The sequence below is a fragment of the Heliconius melpomene genome, chromosome 12 (genome assembly GCF_056956725.1).
Source record: "Heliconius melpomene rosina isolate 202511_hmr_F chromosome 12, ASM5695672v1, whole genome shotgun sequence".
Classification (NCBI taxonomy): domain Eukaryota; kingdom Metazoa; phylum Arthropoda; class Insecta; order Lepidoptera; family Nymphalidae; genus Heliconius; species Heliconius melpomene.
Genome location: NC_140400.1, coordinates 16740896 through 16764321, shown reverse-complemented (window position 1 = coordinate 16764321; position 23426 = coordinate 16740896). Strand labels below are relative to the sequence as shown.

Genomic DNA, 23426 nt, shown 5'->3' with positions numbered 1-23426 from the left:
ACTTGCTAATAATGATCTATTAATCAACCTAATAACAAATCACATCGACTACAACACGTGTAACCTCAAGTATATGAGGGCCAAATATGTCTTCCCGCTAAAATTAGTAACTTAATAACAAATGAAAAGAGCGGGCTTTTTGATATTGACAGTGACATTGACATATTGCAGTACTATATTTGACAGTTGACATTTGTAGCACAGAAGTCTCCTAACTCGGCCATTCTGACCCTGCGTCGTCCCCGACGTAGCTGATCCAGTTGCCTGATCACATGCTGGTGCATCCCGATTAGCCCCAAAGTCATCGGCGTCGTTTCATGGCTGTATTGATGAAAATTCTACAGTAGTACTATATTCGCTGTCTTCATCATCTAAAATTTAAAGTTAATAAATGTCTAAACATTACAACATAAATGAATAGGCAATCAAAAGGTACAGACAAAAGATATAAAAATAAAAAGTTTTGAGAGCTCTCATTTTTAACCCTGTAAAATCTTCATATCCAAGTATGTTCAGTCCGGTGCAGCAAACTCTGGAACCTGTGAACAGAACAGTCAGAAGGCGTCCCCTCTGTCTGCCAGGACCAAATGTCCACATAGACGTCACATGGTCCACAAAGACCAAACGTCAGCAAGGACCAAACGTCCACAAGGCCATAATGTCAGCAAGGACCAAATGTCCACCTTGACCACAAGGACCAAACGTCCTTCAGAGCCACATGCTCTTCACAAAATCTTTCAGGGCCACACACCCGTCAAAATTTCTCAGGCCATATGCCTCATCAGACCAAACGTCTGATACAAGTCAAAGTCAAAAGTCAAAGTCAAAACACCCAACCCAACCCCATGTCTGTGTCCAAAGGGACCACACATCCAATTGAACTCCATAAACAAACTGCCACATTACACCAGTAATCACTCACTCACTCATTCAACCATGAACATCACCCTTAAGGCGCCCAAAGTCATGTGATAAACAGTCTGAATCATTCCGGTTACTAGCACTTCTAACCCTCTCCACCTCCTCACACTATAGCTCAATATTATTGATAACAGAGTCAGTTTGATATAAAATAGTTTTGTATTATTCCAATATTTAAAGAAGATATTGCGTCAGAAAGATTACGGGCTAACTTGGTAACCCCTGAAGTACATTGAGAAGGTGATGAGGTATCAGAGGCCATACTTTCAGATAATGTACCTTTGGGAAAAGTATCAAATCTAACTGTTAATCATTTAAATTTGTTTTTAACGAACTAGCATGACAGGTTGAATTATGAGAAGGAATATTATTTTGTGTACCTTTTTCAAGTTTGTCTAATCTCCAAAGAAATGCATTGTAATGCTCACCAGTAGAGGCACTCAGATACCTGGAGACACACAGAGACGCGTCGCGCATTGCAAGCAGAAGCGCGCATACACGTGCGGGGACGCGTCGCTCATCAGTATCAGAGGCGCGCAGACACGCGCGGGAACCGCATCGAGAGCAGTGGCGCTCAGGAACTTGTTGCGCATCGCGAGCAGTCTCGCAAACGCATCGCACATTGCGAGCAGAGGGTGTGCAGACGCACATCAAGATGCGCAGTAATGCGTCGTACATCGCGAGCTGAGGGCGTGCAGAGGCACACCAAGACGCCCAGGAAAGCGTTGCACGTCGCCAGCAGAGGTACACAGAGACGCGCGGGGACGCGTCACTTGTCGTGGGAGCAGAAGCACCTCATAGCGGCACGGCGGCGGCATGAATGTCCTGCAACAGAACCATGAAAGCACCAGCACGAGCGCTCGAGACACCCTTAGCGCTCAAGTCTCGTAACATGGCTTTCAAATGACTTAACCTATCTCGCTAACCGCGACCACGTGTCGTGTCCGGTCGACGTGATTTGTTTTGTGATTTACTTCCAGCATCACCCATATTTAACACTGTATTTCTATATAAGCAATAAATAATTTTAAAAAAGAGAAATGATGAAACTGGTGTTTTATTTGCTTTCACAAAAATAACAAAATTATAAAGTACAAGGATCTGGCCTGATGGGCTTAGATAGGTATCCCACTTCTGAAATTAGGTTTCAGAAGTGAAATATGAAAATAAAACTATACAACACTAATGTTACAAATACAATCTTATTTATTAAAAATCTAAATAACTATAAACTGAAGTATAAATAACTAGAAACTTATATAAAACACCAACAACATTCGAAAACACATATAGGTATTTACTCAGTGTTAATTATAGCAGCTCTTTTAACCAATTCACATTATTTATTAATTAAAACATTTAAATTACTTTATAACTTGCTAATAATTATCTATTAATCAACCTAATAACAAATCACATCGACTACAACACGTGTAACCTCAAGTATATGAGGGCCAAATATGTCTTCCCGCTAAAATTAGTAACTTAATAACAAATGAAAAGAGCGGGCTTTTTGATATTGACAGTGACATTGACATATTGCAGTACTATATTTGACAGTTGACATTTGTAGCACAGAAGTCTCCTAACTATATATATAAACATCAACTCGCATTTACAGTTACACGCTTGTGGCTCTGCGCCACTATGGCATCAAACATTATTTATATTATATTTAAGTAAAATACTTTGACATTTATTACCTCTTTATGAATTACATAGAAGTTAAAACACACAAGTTAATTAATATTTATTCGGGTAAAGCAGTAAAAATGTCAATTTTTAATCCACCATCTCTGAGATGATGCACCCCGGTATTAGCTTGAATCAGTTGATCGCATACACCGTAGAACCGTTCGAGCCTACTCGCTGCGCGTTTTCTATCGCATTTTTCATGAGTGTTCCGAAGAACTATTTGACCTGTTACCTACCTCTAAATTTTCTAAATGCATTGTACGTCACAAGCGTCGCAAGCAAGAAAGTACCATCCACACTACCTGGATACGTGGTACTACTGTGCTGTTTCGTAGGAACTTCCTTCCACGCGCCACGCAACTGTAGAATGGCCTACTTACGGCAGTGTTTCCAGGTCCATACGACATGGCATCCACCAGGTCCATTTTAAAGGGCGGCAACTCATCTGTAGCTCATCTGGTGTTGCACGGGGTCACGGGCGGTGAAATGAACGCTCGTTTGCCTTGTCTTTCCCATAATAAACAGCAGTAAAATAATATCTGAAATCACTGAGTTCATTCTCAAATTAGGACAGTACTTGGCGCTTATTTATTACGCATAGGCTTGAGGTTGGACGTAACAGAGGTAAAAGAGAACCAACATCTCTCTGCATACTCTGGGAGATAAATAAAGAATAAAAAACAAATGAGGCCACCCGTTAGTTCCCAAGTTACCTCTCCCTTCTACTCAGTGCAGCGTGAAGTAAAAAAAAAAACTATAAAAATTAGCGTCTGCGGAAGACAATGATATCATTATTTATTTGTTTTGTTATCTGTAGTGTAGATGTCAATTGTCAAGTTCACCCGTTTCGTTATTCGTTTTCGTTTATCGTTTACCCTTTCACGGAGTAACTTGTAATTTACATATTTATAAGTATAAAACTTGTTTTCAATATTAAAATGTTCCTCCGGGTTGATTTTTCCTTATTTTAATATATATTGTTGGAAATACTCACTGTGTAAATAGGTTGAAGCCAATTGTGAACGAGCTTATTAAAGCTAATTAGAAATGGTGTGTTTCTAAATTTATTTATTGATATGTCCTGATGCTTGTTATGTATTTTCGAGTTCTATATTGGGCAAAGGCGTAAAGCCAAGTAATAAATGATTTATAAAATATTTTTTGTGTCATATGTTTGCAGTTCCATTTGAAATAATATTAACATATTTTATGTCACTATAAGACAATATGGTTATTTGAACATAAATTTGGATGTTTTGTAGTAAAAGTGTTATTTATATCAAAAATCTAACTGGTAAACTTCTAAGTAAAAGCTACTTTCTGCACCATTCATAAAAAAGCAACTTACAGTTAATATTATTATATTACTATTTCAGGCATTCCGAAAACTATTATTATAATGTCTTCTGTCCACTGCGTTGTTGTGTGGGAGTGGCAGCATGAGGGTCAATGGTTGCCACATTCTCCTGGAGTCGCAAGGACTTTGGAAAGGGCTTATGCCAAGAAACTGACAAGAGTGGTCCTGTCTGATGCAGAACCTGAATTAAAAGGACATTATGTAAATTTAAGGACACTGACCCAGTGCTCTGATGCTCCAGGTATTTGTGTATAAAATATTTTATATAGACGTAGCTTGTTGAAAATAGCAGAACTTGACCTTTCACCTCTAGGAAATCCTCCAGGTGCTCTATGTCAGTTTTTTTACTTATGGACTATGGACCTTTGGGGGCTTACATATGGGGTACAAGTATCTACCACCTAAGAGATAGTAGATAGTTTCAACACAGATGTTTCACATATCAACTTGATAGCAGTACAGGAAAACTAAAAAATTAACATATCATGTGATTTAGATTTGAAATATAAAATCAAAGAATATATTAAATACCAAATAGTGTTGAATGGCAGAACCCAATGTAACTAAAAATATCACTCAATAAATAAAAATTACATCACTTGTGACTACTACTACTGTGAAGCATGATGGTTAAGAATTTTATTCCAACTCAAAACAAATTATTATTATATATGAATTTATATAAATTTCTGTCTGGCAAGATACATGGAATAGACTTCCACCATATAATATATACCAAACATGCAAGAAAACAGTATTTTGATAAAAGGTTTTCTCTGTCTATTCAGTTACAAGCAGTAAACAGCATGAACCTTATAAACACCTATTGTATTAACCCCCTATGCATGAGAGAAATGTTATAAATTTGACCTCTCCATGAAGTCTTAAATAAATGAATTAAGTGTAGTTTTTTTTAAATTGAAAGCTATATTCATTGTGAGTATGTGATGCTTGCGCTTAAGAAGAACTATACCCACTGCCCAGACAAGGTTGTATGTGTTTCTAAATGTATATATGATATGGTACACCCTGATGCATGTAATGTATATTGAGCAAAGCCCTGAATGTAAGTAATAAATGGTTTACTGTCATATATAAAGTAATGAATTGTCAAAGATTGTTTTGTAGATTTGAATTTAAAAGGTACTTATTTGCTTTGTTAAATAATAAAGTGAATTCAAGTGGCTAAGCTGGAATTATATATGGCAAATTTAGTTCATACTACCTAGCTAATACAATACTTATTGTGAACTCAGTTACATATAATAATATTTACCTCTTGTACCATATGCTTACAGTTTCATGTGAATTAATATTAACATTTTTTATGCCACTTTATATTAGCCTGGCTGCACACACAATATTATCGACAATATTTCGTCGTAAAATCTGACCCAATCGTTGAATAGTACTTGTTTACTAAAAATGTAATGTTTACTAAAAAAGGATAATTTAAAAAAATATATTTCTTTGTAAATATTGGGCAGATTTTATAATGCACTATTTTTCTTGACTTTATCTCGACATGCTTCAATAGGTGTATTCCATAGCTCTTGATAAGATTCCCATGTTTTAATAAACTCTATTAAATATTGGTTTTCTATGGAAGTAGTAATATTAACATTATTTTCACTATTTATACACTATTTTCTTCCACCTCTATTGAAGTCATTTATTCAACTAAAATGCCATGCACCAGAACACGGCAATATTATTGACAATAGCGTAGTCGTAGCAAAAAAATCTAGAAAATCTAGAAATCTACAATAATATTGACAACTGGCTGCACACACACAATTTTTTTCTGTATTTTTTTCTTTTTGAGCTTTATAATGTTGGTGTAATGAAGTATTAAATAAATAAATATTATTGACAATACATACTTTATTGACAATATTATTATAATATATAATATTTGAAGATAAATTTGTATGAGATCTTGAACTGGTAAAGCACAATTCATGAATTATTAAGTGGGTTTTTTAAATTTTTAATTCTGTTTGCTCATGTAAATTACAGGTGTAAGTGAATGTCCAGTACGTAGATCATGCTACAGTGTGCAGTCACCAGGCGGTCGCGGTGCTCGTTGGGAGTGGGCACGGTTAGCAGATCCACCAAGAGCTGCGGAGCTTAGATATGACGCTTTACCTATGGAGGTAGGTATATGTGTTTATTACGTGAATTTTTTTTTTTTTATATATGGGTAGGCAGAGGAAACCTGAGCATGTAGTGTAAAGATACTCCGTTCAATTTTATTTAGACACTTCCGTTCCCCAGTTTCTGCCTAATTTTGGAGGCATTATATATTGAATTGCGAAATATAAAATCAAAGCTGTGCTTTATCATAAACTTAACTTACTTAACATAATCAAAATATTTTCTGTTCAATTATTACTTAACTGGTTGTTTGGAACTGATGCCGCGAGGTGGCGCTAGTTTTGCTGTGCGCATGCGCGGCCTAATGGTTTATACGGACAGCTCTAATAACTTCACTTTTCTGATGTCAACCGCCGCCATTGTACCAAAATTTTGTACTGTTCAACTTTCCTTTATTAAACGCCTATATCAATATACAGTCCACTAATTTCAACTACCAGTAACCCCAACACTGGTACTTTTGAGTCTTTAAGTTGCATATAAATGCTTATTATAGATTCAAAGTATCATTTATTTTACAATCCAACCAGATACAATGTCGCCTGGAAGATGCATGGTCGCGTAACATAGAAGCAGTGCAGTGGGAGGGCTGGGTGCTGTGTCTCTCCAGCATGACGGCAATATCAATGACTACCGCGACACCCCTTCGCCTGTTGCGTAGGGCGGCGCACCCGCCATACCCGCTAACGAGGTCTGTGCCGCCCTCAGGGGCGGGGGCTGGGACGCCGCCCACACCACCTGAGAGGCCTGGCTTGGATGGTAAGTGCTGTTATAAATCAGCATCTGACTGTAAATGTTAATTGGTTGGTTAGCTTTGAACTAATATTGTTGTGTAAAGGTTTTTTTTAACTTATTTTTTTTTTATTAAAAATTCATAGGGTGGGCAAGAAATGAATATTATTGACAAAATCCCTAAATCCCCCCTTTCCTACAACCATGAAATAAAGAATCTATGTTATGTTAATATACATTTGTATCTCAGGTCGAAGACCACGCATTCCGCAACAGCACACGGGATCAAGTGTACATTCAGTCCAGTCAGTACAATCCATTCACTCAATGAAATCAGTTCAGTCAGTACAGTCCGTTCATTCAACAAAGTCAGCCAAGTCAGTCCAGTCAGTCAAATCCACTCCTGCACAGACTTTGAGAGATACAAGAGAGAGGAACGGTGCAAGGAGTGCATCTCCCAAAGATAAGAAACATGGACTGGCGAGGCAGATATTACACAATTTGAATATATTTAGTAAGTGTATTTATTATAAAATTTATTGTTATAGTTGAGGCCAATGTGGTGCATTAGTGTGTGGGTTCTTTCCGTATATAAGGGAATTAATTGTTTTTATTTCCCTACTTTCATAAACAATACTATTGTTACAAAAGGTAGCATTGAGTTCTGTCACACTATAGGCAGTGTTTCGAATTTGGACAAAATAGAGTTTCTTAACACTAGATACCTATTAAACAAAATACTGCAATTTATATAATTTCCAATTTTCACCCTCATTATTAGCTCTTTATAACCTATCACAGGTTGGGAAAAAATATAAATATACCAAATGTTTGTAGTGATAAGACAAATCTACATTTATGAAAAGTACAATAATCATTGTGAAATAGTAATATATTCTAGGTAACAACAACAAATCGTCTTCCACATCCACCGCAGCATCAGCAGCAGCAGCAGTATCAGCATCAGACTTGCAGCACGACGAACAGCGCCACACGGACGCTGAGTGCAGCAGCACTCGGTCGGCGCGGCGCCACAGTGTGGACACCGTGTCCACTTACCTCAGCCATGAGAGTAAGGATAGTTTACAGGTCTGGTGGCTTACTTTATTATGTGAAGAGAAACTGTCGAATATTTTTGACAAAATACATAAAGTTTTCAATTTATACTAATAGAGTTTGGTGTGTTGACCGCGATAATGTCAGGTACAATAATAGGTTCAAATTGATAAATTAAGATAGTGGCTACTGGTTGTAGGATCAATCCACACTTGAGTAAGTGAAATATTTATTTAAATGTATTTTTTAATTTCTTCTCAATGCCTCCAGAATTCCGCATAAAGTTGGGAATGGAGTGTCTTAACACCAGGTCCTCTATACCATCCTCTGCTGTGTGCGAAATAAAGCGTGGAACTGTTTTTTTTCGTAGATATGTTAAGGTCGTCGTGACGATGACGGTTTCGAGTTCCATTCCTACTAGAGAAAAAAAATTATTATTTATTAATGTTTTTATTACTTTGCTCTAGTGCAGAATACAGCGTGAAGTCAATCTAATCTATGTATGTACAGTGATAAATTACAATTTTATTACATTATATAGATATATATAATTATTTTATGACGCCGTTGCGACGCAGGAGCATAAGCATTCGACTTTAAAAGTGACTGTTGTGGGTTCAATTACCACTCGGGAGAAGGAAATGTTTAATATTTTCATTTTATCGCTCTGGTAACCAGGCAAAGCGTGGCTTTGGGTTTCGTCATGCAACACGCAATGCCTCAGAATTCTGTGGAAAGTGGAGTTAAATCAGCCCTGTGTTTTACCTACCCGGCTATGTGCGGGATACAACGTGAACCTATTGTTTTTTTTACAGCAAGCGTCAGTGGGCGAGCTTTTAAACTGTAGTACGGGCAGTGACGATGTATTTGAACCTGCGAGAAGAACTGACACTTTGTTTGTGTCTGACAATGGTAATATATTTGTTTTACTAGTTAATAAATAATAATATTACTTTGTTAGACTTTGTGCCTGATCGAAAATTATAGGAATGTCACTATTTATATTTTTTGTTTATATTGCTAATTAATTTTACGCTTACCCACATCTGCAGTTAACTTGATCTTGTTCTTTTTTCTTGTTACAATGCCTACCGTTGAACGCAAAATACGACTTTTAAGTTTATCTCGCGTTTCTTTAGATACAAATATATAATAAAAAAATATAGATACAAATATGTAACAAAAAGGACCTACCTGATTTCGCGGACACAAATATATAATAAAAAACTTGAATAAAACATCATTATACAGATTGTCAATTAAGCAAGGACCTACAACAGTTATCCCTCGCCTACGATCAGCAAGTGTCTCAAGAGTCAGACGAGGTAGAGCATTCAGAGGTAGAGGTATGAAACTATTTCCAATTTTTGTTAAATAAATTTAAGCTTCTACGCTGTATAAGCGCTATTAAGACACTTCTTTTCTCGCGCACCGCCCAATTTTCGAAACATTGCCTGTTGAGTGGCGGAACTCAACGCTGCGCTACGTCTTGTCAGAGAGAGAAATTGCAAATAACGCATTCCCCCGATTGTGAATTGAACATGCAATTAACCGTGGCGGTTAGAGTCAGATGCAATGCCGCTGCGCCACGACGGCTATAACCATGCATTTATGTACAGGTTTATTGTTCACATAACATCTGTTTATCTGGTCACAAATTAATCCGCGCCTCTTGGAAACCATACAAACTTGAACGGTATCCAATAGGCGCAATTAAAACTCTGCTACGTTAAAATTTTAATAACTTTAATATTAAACGTGTTTTTTTTTTCAATACTTCTATCGACATTACAGATGGAATTGGAGGCCGAAGTATGGAGATGGGTGTCTGAAGTATCTCACACCCAATGGGGAGCGTTGTGCTGGGCTTGTGCCCGCCCCCTCGAGGACAGTGTCTCGGCGGGTGCCAGAGGTTCAGGGGGTGCTGTGGGTGGTGGAGGTAGGGGGAGGAGGGCAGTGGCGTTGGCTGGATGTCACCATGTGCTGCATCTACGGTGTTTGTTGGATCATTTGGACGCGCTAAGAGATACAGGGGTTAGTTATGTTAGATTATTTGTGATAGTGTTGTATTAAATTGAAGGGTTGAAAGTTTGATGAGTCAGCTTCCCTAACACTATACACTATACTACCTACTATACTATACTATCTACTATTATATGTAGGCAACACCTCCTGTATCCTCATTATTAAAATAAGCATGACAACAGATTTTGAAAAATTGTTCTGTAATGTTTTCGACCTTCGACCGCTTAAACGAAACGGATATTTATGAAATTATGTAGAGGGTAATTCTAATAAACCCTGAAACACATGGTCAATGAAATATTTTTTGTGTGAGTCTGCGTCTGAATTTCAAATTTTATAAAAATCTTTTAAAGAGATTTAAAGATTTTTCCATACAAACTTTCAATGTTCACCCCTATTTCACCCCTGCTGTGTCACCCCATGTTAGGGATATTTCAAAATCCCTTCTTAGTTGCCTGCATATAATGAAAATAAACTTCTGCCCAAATTTTATGTTTCCATCCACCAGCGGTTACCATCAGCGGTTACGGCTCTGCATGCGTCTTACCTCAGTCAGTGGGAACATCTTTATATATTTTTTTTATCTATGTATATTATATTTCTTCAGAAAAGAATACTTTTTTTTAGAAGTTTATCAAGGCATGACGTTGATTGCCCTAATTGGCATTCAACACATCATAGCAGCCTGCCGTATTTTGTAGTTTATTTTTTCTTAATTATTATTATTCTTTAATAAGAAAATTATGCATAATTATACTGAAACATATTATTTTTGAATATTGAAGTGTTACTTTCCAGTTAGTAAAATATAGTTTTTTTCGAGATATAGATATTTTGCGCCACAACAGCCAAGTAGATCTTCTAGAAGAGCATCTTACGTACTTTAAGCATCTTACGTATCTTACGTACTTGAATTAAACTGATTACAGGAGAGTCCATACATAGAATGCCTCGTGTGCGGCCAGGAGTACGGCGCGCGCGGTGCGGGCGCTGTGGGCCCGGGCGGTGGAGGGGCCGCAGGGGGCGAGCAACCGCCCGGCTCCATGGCGTGGCGCCGACAGCCCGCGGCGCTGCCGGGACACGCGCACGCGGGGAGCATACTGGTCACTTACAAGTGAGTGGAGTGGAGCGGTATTGTACTGTCAGCGTGTGTCGCGGACGGAGGGGATTCGGAAACAATGTTATTTTCTGTGTCTACTAATATTTTTATGATCTTAAAGTAACAATAGATTGATCTGTCTATCATGATAGTGAATTTATGACTAATAAAAAGTAACTACCTGTGTTTTTTTGTAAAATAAGTACTTTATAGACATTGGCATATGAAATATCATATGTTATAATTATAATATATGATATAAGGTATAAGGTCAATAATTCAATAAAGAGACATAAATTTGTATGTAAAACATTGTAATGTTTTGTTAAGAAATTTTAATTCTTACAGGTCATTTACGTTGAATATTGGAAATATTAAAAAATCATAATAATTTGTATTGAATTCCCATCTTTCTTTCCCAGTTTCCAGTCGGGGCGTCAGGGCCCTCGTCACCCGGCGCCCGGCGCGCCCTACTACGCCGTGGGGTTCCCGCGACACTCGCTGCTGCCTGATACCGCTCTAGGACGGCAGGTGATACTACTAACATCATACTATATTCATTTAAGTGATGTTTTATATTTCATGTTTGGGGTTATATATATATATAACCCCAAACATAAAATATATATATATATATATGTAACGTCTTGTTGAAACCAGGTCCTGCTAGGCTTCAAAATGATGCAGTTGTGGGAAGAAAAAGTTACGTAGCATGTCTATATAGCGATCAGAATTTACTGTTACTTATAGTTTCGCTTATAGTTTCTTCCGTTCTTATTGACCTTGGACGCCCCGCAGGCTTTTGATTCCGTGTTGAACCCGTAGACTCAAACTTTCCGAACGATCTGATAACACTTTCACTAGGACATTGATTTAAATCATGTAAACTGAACTCAGGGCGAAATAGAGGCCGCGCAATAGTGCATAAATCGCCATTTTTGTAATAAGCCTTGACACAGAACAGAACTGCTCACCGGTGAAACGCTCCATGGCGACTAAATTTCCGAGAACCTAGCTACCTATCCCCACTACCGGCGCCCCGTCCCGCGCCCCGACCCGCGTCTCGCGTCCGTCACGATCAATCTGATTTGAAATTCGCAGGCCTTTCTGGCCCATCCTGTACTTGTATTCATATAAAAAAATACTAACAAAAGTTATACACTCTCAAATAACATTTAGAAAAAGAATTAATTTACATAAAGGAATAACTAGGGCCATCAAGGACAACCTACGCCAAGAAAAGTATTTTAGTATTTTGTTCGAAGGAGCCCATACCTACAATAAATTTCCTAAGGACATAAAAGATATAAAAACACTTTATAGTTTGAAAAACGCCATATTTTAAAGGAAGGAAGGAGATGAAAACAGTGCATTAATGTCATAACTAATATATGTATTTATTACAATATAATACTACACTATACCTCTAAACACTATACACTAAAGAAAGTAAAATAAGTATAATAATCTAACTAATAAATAAAACATTTAACAAAAAATACACTACATAAAATAAATAAACAATCTAAAAACACCATTACAAACATTTAATGGGTCACCTACCTTAGTAACATTACTCTGTACATTTGCTATCATTTTTACATTCATTCTGTCATTTTTACCCTTGCATCATTAAATATTCATACTTGTTCGCATTGTAGTGATGGGGAGATTAGGTTATTGTAAATTTCGCCGTATTATTGTGTACACCTATTGGATATATATATTTTGTACTTAATGTTTTGTAATTTTCTCTGTAAGTGTAAGCACTGGCGTAGCTAGGGTATTTGCTGCCCGGTGCGGCTCGGGGAACTTGATGCCCCTTTCCTGTTGATGAGTTCAAAAAAAAAAAAAACAAACTTATCGTCAACTTTAATCCCTCTTTTTTCTTGATGAGTTCTATAAAAAAACAAAGTGATCGTCAATGTTGACTTCTAAAAAAAAAAAAACGTGATCATTGCCGTTGAGTTCTAAAAAACAAAGTGATCGTCAATGTTGACTTCTAAAAAAAAAACGTGATCATCGCCGTTGAGTTCTAAAAAACAAAGTAATCGTCGACTTTGATGCCCCTTTCCTTTTGATGCCCGGTGCGGCTTAAAGGACTTGATGCCCTTTAAAATGGTATAAAGTCTAAAAAACAAAGAAAAAACACACTAATCGTTGACTTTGATGCCCTTTTCCTGTTGATGCCCGGTGCGATCGCACCGCTCGCACCCCCCTAGCTACGTCACTGAGTGTAAGTCAAAATTTCTAACCGTAAAATTGACATCAGGTACTAACAGTGCTCCGCACGGCGTGGGAACGCCGGGTCCTGTTCACGGTGAGCGCCTCGCAGACGACGGGGCGCGAGCACGTGGTGGCGTGGCGGGTGCCTCCCCCGCCCGCTGCACCGCACCACTACGTGCGCGCGCCCGCCGCGCTGCCCGCCGCCCTCGCGCGCCTGGCGCGCCTGCTGCGCCACACTGAGCCCCGCTAGTGACTGCCGCCCTTGCGACACTAGCGACACTAGCGAAATTACTAGATCATATGTGCGTATCAATGAAGGCCTCTTCTAACTCGAAGTTGCAACTACTGGGAGCAGCCGACCGAGACCAGTCTAGGAACACCGCATAATGAAACTGTATCCGCGATTACACTACACTATCTCTGGTGCAATAGATGTCATGTACCTTAATATGTAGAGTCATATCTTTATCGGTGTACACTGGAATTCTTCTTTAATTCTTCTTCTGCTTCTTGATACAGTGCTAATTTGATTTTATTTTATTTTGTGTACATTCCACATTTTATGGTGTATTTAAACATTACATTATGTTAATCTAATCTTCCATTTCATCAAGATAAAAATATTGTAAAGACTACGAATTTATATATTGGCATAGTTCACATATATAAAACAACCATTCTAGACTAGAAGAAAAAAGTTCGTATAAATTCATATTCCTAAACCATTTCTTACCTATGGCTTCGCTCCTGTAGTCATGTGGAAATAACTATTTCATTGTATGACATTCTGGAAGTAGGCTCGATTATATTGAAACTAATAACCGTGCGACAATCTATCGAAATGCTAATGAATATCATCTATGGTCTTCCTAGAAAAATAGACTAACACAAAAAGAACCTTATTTGACTCTGTACTTCCTGAAACTAGCGCCTACAGCCAAACAAACAGTTCAGCTTTATAATTTTAGCGTAATTTGAATCTATACATGACAAAATATATTTAGAAGAGTATATTGTAATTTTATAAAATATAAAAAAAATATAGGTCTTCCAAAATTAAATAGTTTTAGTTTGTTAATATTTTTTTAAAATGTATTGTAAGTAATTTTATCACAGACTGATGTGCATTATGATATTAAATTAGTTTTTTTTAATATATCTTGCCAGTATGTGCCTTTATTAGATATATAGGTTTACTAAATTTTATTAAATAGAATTTATTGTGTACACTTTCTACCTATAGAGTTATATGAAAAGTTAGAAATTAAAAAATATGATGCCATAATGGCCAGGTTTGGATAATTGTTATTCAATTATGTTTTGAACGTTGATTTGTAATAAAATTTGGGAAATTGAATTTGAACCACTTATAATAATTGTATCATCATGAAACTTGGCAGTTATCAATATGGTATCATCGACTTGGTCTGATTGGGGAGCTAGTACCTGAACAACCTGAACCTGAACTCTTCAGAGATTACTTACAGTAAACCACTCGAGTTTAGTGTCGTTAAACTTATAATTCCGCACACTTCTATAACACTTGTAGACTTGGTGCGGAAAGCGTGTCTTGTTTTTAGGTTTTTTTTAAATAGCGCATGCTATTATAAAAAAACGATGTGTCTATAAAATATTTGAATAGCGATAAAATTTGCACGTGTAAGATAATGCGGAACGTGTAGTGGGGGGTTGTTGTCCCAACGTCTGAGTGCCTCACGTGTTCGATCTCCACTCGGGGAGTGACTAAATACAAAAAATATTTTCCGCGCTCTCTGGTTGACAAAGTGCGGCGTTGAATTTCGCCGCTCATCACACCAAGTCGATTATTTAATTTATCCGTACATTGTGTTTAATTTTATAACAAATTTGGCTGACTTTTGTTATATATCAAGCATTTTTGTTATCTTAATATAAGAATTATATTAAAATTCCGTTAGAATATTTGACGAAGTGCGGGTTCCAATTCGATATTTTTTTTATAAAAATACTTTTAAGGTTATTGCAATTTTAATGTCTTCCTTTTAAACAGATCTTCCAATACGCAGCTTTAAGAGATATCCTCTATTGTATTTAAGATTTAATTTAGTCGTAAAACGATTTTTTTTCTTTAATAATTATAAAATATACACATTATGTACTATTTATATTATTTTTGTTTTATTTTTGATGTCGTTTCTTTTCACAGCGTGAGATTTAATTTTACATTTTCCGCCCGATAGATATAAAGTTCGAAACGCTTGAAGATGTCATATCTGGTCATATTTGTGAGACCCCTATGTGTAGTGCTTAATTATTAAAATAAAACAGCAATTCCGAAATTTAAGTGCTCGAGGTAACTTTGTAACCGCAGGTACATGGAAACGATTAATGTGATGTAATATAGCCTATAGCCGTCTTCGATCAATGAACTATCGAATACAAACATACATTTTTATTTCTTATTTGTAGTTCCTCAAGTTAACGCATTCAACCAAACAATTCAGCTTTATAATATTGCTACAGATAGCTATATACGCAGTGGGGAAGTGTTATCTAATTATATTACATAGCAAATATTACAAATAAGGTTATTTTTGTATACCCTTGAGACTTTTGTATTATTATAATGACATGCATTATAAAAACTATGCAAATTAAAATTGATTTTAATTTATAATATTAGTTAAATTATGTATATACACTAATCAAATAATATAAGAAAATTATCTTAACAATAAATAAACAGTCAATCATGCTTTAAAATATATTTCATTACGTTGATATGTAGATTTCTTATTGTTTAATATATAAATAGGTACTAATATTTGGAGAGCAAATAATTATAGATAACAATATATTATAACAAATAAAATAAATGAGTGTCTGTGTGTTAAAAATTGATGTTATACTTTTGATTAAACACCTAGTGACGTGCTAAAAGATTGTCAAAAACGATAGTATATAGACGAGAATGTCTCATAATGTATACTTATTAATATTATATAGCAGACAAACATTTTTGCTTGGATAGTCCATTTACTAAGGCACGTTATAGACTATTATTATTCATACACATACAATCATTTGAAGTTGAGATGTAACTTACTAAACCTGCGTTCAAAATTACCTCTGCCACTTAAAATTGGTCAAGTGTTACCTGTTACCTAGAATGAGCTATATTGAAAAAAATATTGACTGCGATACAGACATCATTTTAATTTTCATCAAAACATATCTGAAAACAAAACTAGTTTCAATGTAAAGTTTGTTGGGAAATTAATAAACAAGAAGTATTTAAATTGGATGTATAACAGGTTTAAATTAATTACACTTGACTACTGCTGCAGCTACAGCTATTCAAAATGGAAAACTATAATGAAACGAAATTGTCAGACCTATTGACTGAAAAGCAATTGCAGCATATATTGCATCAGATAGCATCAGGATCACATCTTCTCAGCTATGACCTGAGGCCAGCAAGCCAAGGTCTCTCCGGATTCCTTGGAGACCACTTCAGATTGACCCTGAACGTAAAACAAAAGAATATTCTGAAGAAAATCCACTTATTCGTGAAATCTTTGCCGCTGGTAAACAAGCCCAAATCTGAGTTTATCCAAGAATCAAATTACTCGGCGAGAGAGAACATGATGTTCCAGATTTTCGATGAAATACCGGGCGGTGACGGTAGGTGTCTACTTACGTATGTATAAATTTATTTTGTCTGTCTAAGTAAAAACTTACTTTTAATAACCCAAAATTATGCTTGATACAAATATATGAAGATGATGGATGAAATAATAGTAAAAAATAAAATTTTCGAGTTAAGTATTCAGTTCGAATCCGTTCAAATTTTTGTACGTTTCAAAATATTTACCGTACCTTATAAGTAGGTACATGTTATATTTTTATTACAAAATTAAAATAATGAGTAGGATAAATAATTACTATAGGATTTGATGCGTAATCTTATATTTGTGCAAATCCGTATACAATTGGGAATTCATGGGGCTGTCATATCTTGCATGCGATATCAGCATTTCATGCATGCTAGCGAGACATTGTGCAATAAGGCATAGGCTAAGATAAAATTTTTGAACCAAAAACTCCAATCACTCAGATTGTAATTTCTATATTAATTTTTTATAATTTTAATTTCAGGTCCAAATCCATGGCGAACAAAAGGATATATTCATAACGATAAAATTATAGTAATGCCTGACTTATCCGTAGAAGGTTATAAAGTTCACCCAGTTGAGAAGGAATTTGACAGAAATCATGCCTTAGTAGGAGTATCGTCGATAGCTCGATTCCACGCAGCCTTTTGTAATTATAGTAGAAGAACCTCTTGTAATTTCTTGCAGGAAAATAAACATGTAATGTCTGAACCCATATTTAAAGACTGTCCTTGGCTGAGGGCCGGGGTGCGTGTGACATATAATATTTTGAAAGAATATTCATCTAAATGGAAACAATATCCGGCAGATCTGTTAGACCAACTTACTAAACTGTACATCAAAGCCTGCGATATGGTCAAGGAGTACGAAGATACTTTAAACGTGATCATTCACAAGGATTTATGGGCAAACAATATATTTTTTAAATATTCAGGAGATAAACCTACAAACGCAGTTTTAATAGATTTTCAATGCACACGTTACGCGCCGCCCGCATTCGACGTCATGATATTCCTGTACCTCAATACATCACAAAAATTTCGGGATTGCCACGAAAGTGAAATTTTGGATCATTATTTTACAATATTTTCAAAGAACCTAGATGATCTTACTAAAATTAGAGTAAAGAATTACAATAAAGCACAGTTTCTCAAGTGGTGTGAAAAGGCGAGGTTGTTTGCAATGGTAGAAACTGCTCTTATTTATCCCTACATCATGATGGATCCGGAAGTCGCGCGGGACCATTTTGATGATTCTGACAAATACGTAGAGTATTTGAAGGATAGAACGTATCCTGTGTTATCACACGCTAAAGAGAATTCCAGTTACAGAGATAGTCAGTTGAGTATTTGCGAGGAAATAGTAGAGAAATATTGCATATTGAAAAACAGCCCTTAAGAATCTTTATTAGTTTCATTCCTTCACGCTGTATCCTGCATATAGCAGCGTAGGCAGAGGGAAGCTATGTATGTGTGTTAAGATACTCCCTTATTCACTTTTCGCCCAATTTTCGAGACATGTTGCGTGATAAATATTGAGTTAAAGCTGCGCTGCGTCTGCTTACCAGATTCCCTCGAGTGGGTATTGTCTTCATGACCAGCGTGTTTACACTCAGACGCTATGACGCTATATGCTTATAGTCTAAAATAAAAAACTGGCCTCGTTTTATTCTTTATACATAAAATTGATCACAAGATTGTTTTCAAACATTATCATATATTTTATATATTTATACAAGATTATGTGGATTGTGTAATAAATAGCATCCTTATAATGTGTTATAATTTAAGTCTAATTAACTAAATCTAAAAACTATCTAAGCCTTTTACGTGAAGCTTAAGTTTTGGTGTTACCAGTCACTGGTTTATGTAAATGAGTGAGTTTGAAATGTAGTTCGAACTACTTTTTATCAGATAACTCCTTCTTTAAAATTGGAATGAAAATATATGATACTCCGTCTCTACATATCGGTCAAAAGAACTAAGGACCAGAGTGGTAAGACACTCGCTATCAACTCAGCATGTTTTGTTTATGACGACGAAAAAACACACTGCAGTTGAACACGAACGAACGAAGCACGAACTCGTCTAATTAAAGGATAGTGTAAAACTACAGTAACATATCTAACGTCTAAATGAAGCTTGTGCTGGTTCATGTAGGTATTGCGTCTTCAGTATAAGTATTTAGTATTTCTGTACGCACAGGTTCAAAATGTGTTGTTTTTACCCATAGGGAACCTCAACATTAACCCTTTATTTATTAACGCAAAAATTTTTTTTTTAAGAAAAGCAAAAAATATGCATACTGGTAGCTTCTTTGGGCTATAAAAAACATTAAAAAAAATAAATTAAAAAATCATAATATGAAAATTTCGGAAAAACACGATGTATACTATACTATACATTGCTACACGTACAGGGATTATACCATTTCTAAGAATGTATATTATACTATACATTGCGATGCTTAGGGAGGGTGGAAATGTTACTGGTAGCTTTTAAAATATACTGAAAAATTATTGGAAATAACATGATTTTAAATAAAAACAACTATATTGATGGAAGTAAAAATGTTTAATTAAAAAAATCATTCTCAAACAATTTTTTGTTACAAAATAATAATTCAGAGATCCTATTGCTTGCGGTGGTACTCCAAAAAACACCTTCAATTCTTCACACAACAGAGGTGAACCTTACATTTTATGCACATGGTACGTGCCTGGCCAGCAGTACAGCTTTGCAGTACTTGCACATTTGATATCCGGTTATTTGCGGCCAATGGTAATATTTGTCATAGCCAATATCATTGCATGATCGTTAAGATACTGGTTTTGTATTTTTGCTTGGCGGGAAATCGTGTAAATTTTTCATTGAAATGTTTCGACTTAATAGTCGTATATAAAGCTAAAACTATTTTACTTCCAACACCCATAGTCTCTTCTTCTTTTTCAGTAATAATGTCCGTAAAAGTGTCATTTCATATGTAGAGCAAGAAGTCATACATGATGTCACACACCGACTCTGATTTAGTTCTTGAAACTCCATTTACAAGGCTTATTTGGTTTATATTGACGTCGATTTTCTTCTTTCTTCATTCTTTCTTGTAATTAATGAATGAATGAAATGTAACAGGCAATTCGGTGGTATCGGCATAAATATCAGCTGCATGCGTTCCTATCTTATAATCAGAAATTTGTAGGAGGTGTAACCTTTCGAGATTTGAATTTATCGATGCTCTGGAGAACTTTCTGTTGATCCAATCATTCCAGCTTCATTACTGTTACTAGCTCCGTCACTTGTGTCAGAGTCTGCATTCTCTTTAGGCACTAAGGAGAAAATGCGTCTAGCTCTATCACCCATAGAGTCTAAAACTGAAGCAAAAGAAACATGCAAAACACCAACACCAAATATAAGCCAAACCGTATTGTGTTATAAATAGGTAAATAATGAATGTAATATTATTTGTCCCTTTATACAGTTAGGTAGTCATGCAGTAATAATAATAATAGTATTTTTTATGGGAATCGAACCCACAACTTTGTGTGTAAGCTTTCTAGAACCACTATATCAAGGCGGCAGTACAACTGTCTTTCACATTATAATAAAATTGGTTTAGTATATAAGAAAGACATACTTGAAATTTACATTTTATAGTAAAGTTCCAAAAAATATTGATCCTGTGAAGTTGGCAATGTATATTATACTTTACACCACCAACGAAAGGTAAACGACTGCAACTGGGGCAATGTATAGTATAATATACGTTATTAAAAAACACGAAAAAAACATACTAATTCATATAGCGACATCAGCATATATATAAAAATGTGTAAGAACATACATTTAAGCATGTGTATTTTATAATAAACATACATATTTAGGAGTACAAACATAAAAAAAAATAAAACTTACCTTAGATAAATCTGAGCAGTGCGTCTCGACGGTTATTATTGACAATTTTTTTAAAACTATAATAGATAAACTACTATTTTTATTTTTGAAGTATAAATAAATGTCTAGTAATGTCATATGTTTAATAAAACTAAGTTAAAATTTATTTTATAGCTATCATATATTTTTATAAAGTTGTATGTATAGTATACTATGCAAAATGAAGATAAGGGTTAAGGCACTTAGTTCTCCACTTAGCACTGAATATCCGAAACATTGCGGGTTTAGTTAATAGAGCGACGACATGGACATATAAAATAATTCATTCCTCAGAGTGGTAAACGAAACCACAATTGTCGCGTTTGTAGTCACGCTTACGCCACTGCGCCGACGCGCGACTGCCTCACACGGTGTTATCATAAGAACTTCTATAATAAATAGGTACATAAGAACTTTATTACTATATAAATTATAATATATTTTCATACGCTTCAAAATATTATAGAAATAAAAATAAGATGCCCTGCTCTAGTTAACCTAAAACTAAACTAGTTTAGTTAAACTAAACCAAAACTTGGATAAGTATTTTATCAAATTGCCAAAACTTGTATTATCTCTATTCTCTACTACCGTTCAAGGAATATAACGCTTACTCATAGGTTTGCATATTTACTACAATAAGAACATACCTACCTATATTAAGAAGGACATTTAAAGTGCAAGTAGGTAGCTAGCTATTGCCTCAGCCGATGTGCGACCATCTGTTCAGATCTGTGTCGCGGCCCTTATACGGCATTACTGCAGCTTATCTGATTTTTAAGCTGCGGTATTACCTCACGCGTTATATATATTCCTCGTTCTACCGGCATTTTGTGTCTTAACGTTCTGTTTCATAAGTTTCCTTGGATATTAAGTGTGGAGAAAAGGCATTGAAAGTTTTATCCCAGTCAATTTTCATTTTGGGGCCTGAGTTTTTGGACAGTTGGACTAACCAGTGGTCTTCATTTTCTCCATTTTAGGTTAAACACCTTCGCTTTTATGGTCCGCAAGGGTCTTGGCTGTGACCTGCTATCTAAAAGTAAATTGCTATAAAAATTACTTAAAAGAGTCACTCGATCCTCTTCACACTTATGATCTATGCTGTGTACGTATGCACATAACCCCCCTCCTGCATTCGACATAGACGGCAGAGGACGCCGCGTCCCATGCAGGTACAACTACCCCTAAGATATCAGCATTTAACCCCGATATGATGTCATCTAATAATTCATTTTCGGTAGATAGAATTTCAAAGATTATCAAGAGTTACATTTGTTAGATCATTTTCTTTACAAGCAGTTATTTGTTCACCCTCCGTGACACCGCCATTGAGTAGATAACCTACCGTATCACATAATATTCTTGACATCATTTATATTAATTGGTTCAAGTTCGAGGATGCGAAATGAAAATTTTATGTTTTAATTTAACATTTTAAATATTAAGTATTCGGATCGAATCCGCAATGAGGAGATATCCAGAACAACAGGTACTAGCGGGAATGTCACGGTGAGAATGAAGAAAAATGTGCTCGTCATTTTCACGGTTTATCCCTAGCCAGCTATCTAGGTAACCAGAGAGAACGCACAACACGCCATGCACGGTATGACGGGAAGTGGAAGGCGGAGCCACAGATGAAAATGAAAGTTATTTAAAAATATATATTTTTATGTTAGAATCAAACCCAAAATCACAAGAATAAGTTCACTATAATTGCGTCACGATGAACTAATATGCAACTGCAAGCCTTATCCACAGGCTCAAAGTGGCTCAGCGAGCGATGGAGAGGGCTATGCTTGGTATTTCTCTACGCGACAAAATTCGTAATGATGAAATCCGTAGACGAACGCGGGTTACCGACATAGCTCTCAAAATTTGCAAGCTGAAGTGGCAATGGGCAGGCCATATTGTCAGGAGGGCCGACAACCGATGGGGAAGAAAGGTCCTCGAATGGCGACCCCGTCTCGGCAAAAGGAGCACAGGCCGCCCTCCAACCAGGTGGACCGACGACCTTAGGAAGACAGCGGGAATCCGCTGGATTCAAAGGGCGCAGGACCGGACGGAGTGGCGAGAATTAGGGGAGGCCTATGTCCAACAGTGGACGATAAAAGGCTGATGGATGGATGAACTAATATAAAATTAAAATGAAGAATTAATTCTCATAATATGTAGGTATGTACGTGTGTGTGTCCATACATACATAGACTACTGACGGTCGACGGTCGAATCGTTGAATGGCGACTTTAAGCGGATTAAGCTTTCAACTTTGATATTATTTATTATCGCTAAGTGACTTTACCATATCTGTATGCTCGTATTTTTCACATAAACTACGGCCCCTTGCTGTATGATACTTATAATTCATTAATAAAGCAAAAATATTGCGAAATAACTTATCCAAGGCGTTACAGATATTGAATATAAGTAAAAATGTTATTCAGTTAAGTATGTCGATCCTAATTAAACTCGTATTGTAATAAAATACACTCACTTCATCACTAAACAAACAAACTTAATATGTATAACTCACACAACAAACTTAGGCCTAAACTATAAGGCCTAAAGGCCTAAACTAT

At 36.0% G+C, this 23426-nt stretch overlaps 2 protein-coding genes across 3 annotated transcripts; both read left to right on the top strand.

The window, feature by feature from the left end:
• Positions 1-3439: 3439 nt before the first annotated feature.
• Positions 3440-15412, top strand: dx (deltex E3 ubiquitin ligase). 2 transcript variants are annotated; one of them, XM_085195413.1, is made up of 12 exons: positions 3440-3751; positions 3993-4214; positions 5993-6129; positions 6661-6889; positions 7113-7376; positions 7764-7951; positions 8734-8830; positions 9170-9264; positions 9713-9952; positions 10873-11057; positions 11465-11573; positions 13315-15412. In XM_085195413.1, the coding sequence occupies exons 2-12, from the start codon at positions 4016-4018 to the stop codon at positions 13516-13518; spliced, it is 1947 nt and encodes a 648-aa protein (XP_085051539.1). In that variant the 5' UTR covers positions 3440-3751; positions 3993-4015; the 3' UTR covers positions 13519-15412. The 2 variants fall into 2 exon arrangements, with proteins under 2 accessions (XP_085051539.1, XP_085051538.1); XM_085195412.1 differs by having other exon boundaries at positions 3441-3666.
• Positions 15413-16473: 1061 nt separating this feature from the next.
• LOC146534202 (uncharacterized) lies at positions 16474-18627 on the top strand. The gene is made up of 2 exons (XM_085194546.1): positions 16474-16931; positions 17406-18627. Exons 1-2 carry the CDS (start codon positions 16610-16612, stop codon positions 18317-18319), a joined length of 1236 nt encoding a protein of 411 aa, XP_085050672.1. The 5' UTR covers positions 16474-16609; the 3' UTR covers positions 18320-18627.
• The last annotated feature ends 4799 nt before the right edge of the window (positions 18628-23426 follow it).

Coding starts and splice junctions, on each gene's coding strand:
- LOC146534202 (XM_085194546.1), top strand. CDS start 16,610: ATGGAAAACTATAATGAAACGAAATTGTCAGACCTATTGACTGAAAAG. Junction 16,932..17,405: donor TGAAATACCGGGCGGTGACG/GTAGGTGTCTAC, acceptor TTTTAATTTCAG/GTCCAAATCCATGGCGAACA.
- dx (XM_085195413.1), top strand. CDS start 4,016: ATGTCTTCTGTCCACTGCGTTGTTGTGTGGGAGTGGCAGCATGAGGGT. Junction 7,952..8,733: donor AGAGTAAGGATAGTTTACAG/GTCTGGTGGCTT, acceptor TTTTTTTTACAG/CAAGCGTCAGTGGGCGAGCT. Junction 9,265..9,712: donor TAGAGCATTCAGAGGTAGAG/GTATGAAACTAT, acceptor TCGACATTACAG/ATGGAATTGGAGGCCGAAGT.